The sequence below is a fragment of the Elephantulus edwardii genome, unplaced genomic scaffold, assembly GCF_000299155.1.
Source record: "Elephantulus edwardii isolate Elephantulus edwardi_28Jun2011 unplaced genomic scaffold, EleEdw1.0 scaffold00042, whole genome shotgun sequence".
NCBI classification, from domain to species: domain Eukaryota; kingdom Metazoa; phylum Chordata; class Mammalia; order Macroscelidea; family Macroscelididae; genus Elephantulus; species Elephantulus edwardii.
The window spans coordinates 5,825,467-5,829,674 of NW_006399792.1; the positions used below are offsets into that span (position 1 = coordinate 5,825,467).

General features: G+C 57.2%; 1 protein-coding gene across 1 annotated transcript in view; it reads left to right on the plus strand.

Annotated features, from left to right (window-relative positions):
• Positions 1–3,792: 3,792 nt before the first annotated feature.
• Positions 3,793–4,208, plus strand: part of NKX6-1 (NK6 homeobox 1) — a 4,889-nt gene continuing 4,473 nt past the window's right edge. The window contains exon 1 of the mRNA XM_006885257.1: positions 3,793–4,175. Coding sequence (XP_006885319.1) covers positions 3,793–4,175 — 383 coding nt within the window. The remainder of the gene's footprint in view (positions 4,176–4,208) is intronic.

Consider the following 4,208-nt stretch of genomic DNA (forward strand, 5'->3'; position numbering starts at 1 on the left):
CATCTCGGCGAATCATTGCGCTTCTGGTCTCCACTCCTACCTAGTCCTGGAGTTGTGGAGCCCCGAGGGGGGTGGGAAGGCTAGGGCTTCCGAGGGAGGTGGCCCACCTCCGCCAGGACCGAGTCTCCGAGGCCAGAAAAAGTTTCGCTTGCAACGAATCGAATGGGGAGCCAGAGGGAGGCGATGTGCCCGGCCAGTGCCATCCCCTGTCTCCTCCCTGCGGGCCTGAGGCGCTGGGAGTTGGTCCTGTAGCCCCACTGATCATCCCTGCTGGGTGAACGCAGACAATCCTCACCGCTGCGTTAGCTTTCCTTCCAGGCAAGAGTCCGGGGTCCGGACTCCTTAACATAACTCACATTCTAGAAGGACTCCCTCCTTCCCTCCCTCCCTCCCTCCCCTCGAGCCGGATTCTAAAGTCATGAGTGAACCATTTATAAAGTCCAATCTCAAAGTTTAGTATTGAAAGGTGGAGGGGGACACAGAGAGTAACTTTTATCTCAGAAAGGCAAAAAAAGACCAGCATCATGAACAACAAAACCCCCAAACTCAAGCTGATGCCCTTGAAAGATCAAGTGCTTTGTGTGCAAACTAATGTGTATATTTAAAAACTCGATTGCTTTCCTAAACTTACCTAAGCGTCACACATTCTCCTCGTGGCCTTACCTGCTTGGCCTCAGACACAGCTCATCAGCCGCTGCTTCTGTGGCTAAACTTTTATTCTTGACCAGTTTTTATTTATTGCATTTACTTCAGTGGCGCGCGCAATATATTTGAACTCACTGGTCTCCTTCAGATGGCTGCAGGGGCTGCCTCCTGAAGGTATGTCACGTTAGCATCTAGAAGGGGATTCCTTCATGTTCACAGAATTCAGTCTAGCCAGAGTCGTGACACACAGTAGGAAGAAGGAGAGGAGAAACAGGGACGCCAACCAGTGTCCATCTCCTAAAACCCGATATCCCATGCCTCAAGACCAACGCCTCGCTGCCACAGAACAGGCGTTTTGAGAGCTGGACAATTTCAGAGGTGGTTTTCAAAAGCTTCCGTTCTTTAAGAGTAGCCAGATGCTTCTTTTTCTAAAGTCTACCCTCGAATCGTGGCAATTCTACTTACTGTAAGTAAAAAACACAAAAAACCCAAAACGGGGGTAAGGGGTGGGGGAACTCAACAAACAATAACCTAAGATGAGAAAAGTTTTTTAAAAATACAACAAAAACCTCTTTCCTCCCAGCACCCCATCATCACAAGAGAGATAAACATTCCCAATAAGCGAATGCCCAATGAATTGGGTGAATTTAGGAATGATAGCCATGGGCAGAGATTCAGAAATGAAAAGTGAAGGAGATAGAAGAAATAGAGGGCCTCTGGGGACAAAGACAGGATGCTCCGGTGTCCTACAAGGGGATTAGGGAAATCTGCTCCTTGGAGGCAAGGATTCCGAGGCTTTGTCTGACATATTTTGGTCATGTTGTAAGGTGAGCCCGGTCCTTGGAGAAGGACATGATGCTTGGAAGGGTGGAGGGCGCAGACGCAGAAGGGGAACGCCCTCTGGGAGGTGGATTGATTCCGTGATAGGGGGGCAATCCAGATGTGTGTGTCGGAGACAATGAGATTGGCACAAGACAGAGCAGAGTTTAGAGATGTTGTACATAGGGTCGCTATGAGTCGCAAGTGACTAGACGGCACATAACAACAACATTGCTTCTCACGCCTCTGGTACCTGACTCAGGACATTTAGCCCTGCTGACCTTTGTTGAGCAGTTCGAATCCACAGACTGGCTTGTGGGAGGAAGGCACTCAGGGCACGAAGGAGATGGCGGGTTACTATGAGTTGTAACAGACTGCAGGTCAATGGAGTTTTGGGTCTGAGATGGGCTTGAGGGGAATTCTGGTGGGGATTGGGCTCCTAACCTATTATTGTAAGCCATCAGAGCTTCCACAGGAGAAAAGATGGAACTCTCCACTTTCCATAAAGACGTGATCCTTGGAAACCCGACTAGGCGATTCTCTTCTGTCCTGTAGGGTCGCTTTGGGTTAGAATCGACTGGAGGGCAAAGGTTGCTTTTCTAGGGGGTCATCTAGGCTTAAGGAACAATAAATTAATTGACACAATTCTGGGGAGAGCCCAGATGGCCTTTAATGAATCTCTTAAAAAATATAAAAAATAGAGGAGACAGGGCTCAGATGGCGCTGGCTGCAGGCCCCGTTAGCTCTGTGTTACCGGGAACCAACTCAGTTTGTGGTTGGAGTCGCAAGCTCTAGGCGGGGTGGTGGTGATGAAGGTGACGCGAGTGGCAAGCAGGGAGGCAGGGGAAGAATATGAACTGCTTTTCCATAAAAGGACAGGATTTTCATTATTCTTGTCTTTAAAAAGTAATACCCTCCTCGCTTTCGCTCCCCCTCCCCCGCCCTCTCTTTTATTTAACACAATTAATTGAGGCGTCCCCTCGCCTCCCCGGGGAACTGCACCACTCTCCAGGCCCCGCCCCCCGGCCTCGCCCCCTGGAGGGTAGAGGCGCAGGAGGTGGAGACTGGGCGGGCACAGCCCTACAGCCCGCCAGTATCAGCCAATCATCAGGCGCGGCGCTCCCGAGGGGGCGTGTCCCAGAGGCGACGCGAGGGCCGAGGAAGCGCTCTATTGGAGGCGATGGTTACGCCCCCGGCCTGTACCTCGCTCCCCCGCCCCGCCCTCCTAGGTCTTCCTGGAGTGACGTCCCTCAAAGTTCTCATTTTGGCCCCCTCGTCCCCCTCCCTTCCGTCCCCCCAGCTAAAGAGGGGTAGGGAGTGATGCAAATGTTTTATTACCTTTGAGAGCTTCATCCGAACTGTCAGGCCCAGAGGGAGAGAGGAGAGGAGAGGAGGGAGCGGGAGCGCGGCGAAGAGGGTCAGCCCGGCCGGACGACAGCACTTGGCGAGCGAAGGCTGGGAAATGCGAGCGCCGGGCGGCCAAGGCGCAGAGTGAGAGGCCGCGCGGGCGCCGGGGGCAGGGCGGGGCGCCAGGCCCGCGGGCGGAGCGGAGCGCTGAGCCGCGTCCCAGCGCGCGGAGTTGCCACTTCAGGCTTTGTTGCTCTGTTAGTGCCTGCCTTTTCCTTTTTTAAAATATTGCAACTGGGGTGACCTCAGACTAGACGCGTCCGGGAGCCGCGGGGGGCAGTGGCACTGTACTTCTCTGGGCCCCCGCAGCAGGGGATCCCGGTGGAGTGCGCGCGGCCCCGCGGGCCGGATGGTGGCTGTCCCCGCGCGCAGCGAGCTCCCGGTGGCCGGCGGCCTCGCGGCCGGTGGAGCCCAGCCCTCCGCGTAGATCAGAGGAGGAGACGGGAGGACCTCGGCGTCCTTTGAAGCGCCCCGAAGAAAGCCAGCCAGCCCCCACCCCCAACATCAAAGTGGAGATCCGGTGATCCCCGAACTTTGTTTCAAACTCTCAGGGACCCGGGCTGGCGTGTTGTTTTGCTTATTTCCTGAGCGGAGAAGATGAGAAGTAGTTTACTTTGAGCGTCCAGGGAAGTGTCGAAGAGGAAAGAGGGACGTTGAAGCCGGGATTTTTGAATCGAAAGGACAGCCAAACCCACCAGGGCGCGGACTCCCCGGGACGCACCACCGGCTCTCACGGGTCGAGTTCGGACGCTTCTGCTGCGCAGCTCCCCGCAGAGCCCTCGGTCCTGCGGCAGGTCCACCCTCCCGGTAGCCAGAGCAGCTCGTGGCTAGCGCCCTCGGCGCTTCGCGTTTCCCAGGCTCCGCCGGAGGCAGCGCGCAGCACCCTCGCGGAGCGGCTGCAGGCCCCGGCCGGGTCGTGGGATGTTAGCGGTGGGGGCGATGGAGGGCAGCCGGCAGAGCGCGTTCCTGCTCAGCAGCCCGCCCCTGGCCGCCCTGCACAGCATGGCGGAGATGAAGACCCCGCTGTATCCCCCCGCCTACGCCCAGCTGCCCCCGGGGCCCCTCTCCTCTTCGTCTTCATCCTCTTCTTCCTCCTCCTCGTCACCCTCCCCGCCTTTGGGCTCCCACAACCCAGGTGGCCTGAAGCCCCCGGGCGCAGGGGGCCTCTCCTCCCTGGGCAGCCCCCCGCAGCAGCTCTCGGCCGCCACCCCGCACGGCATCAACGACATCCTGAGCCGGCCCTCCATGCCCGTCGCCTCGGGGGCTGCCCTGCCCTCGGCCTCGCCCTCCGGCTCCTCCTCCTCGTCGACCTCGTCTGCCTCTGCTTCCTCCGCCTC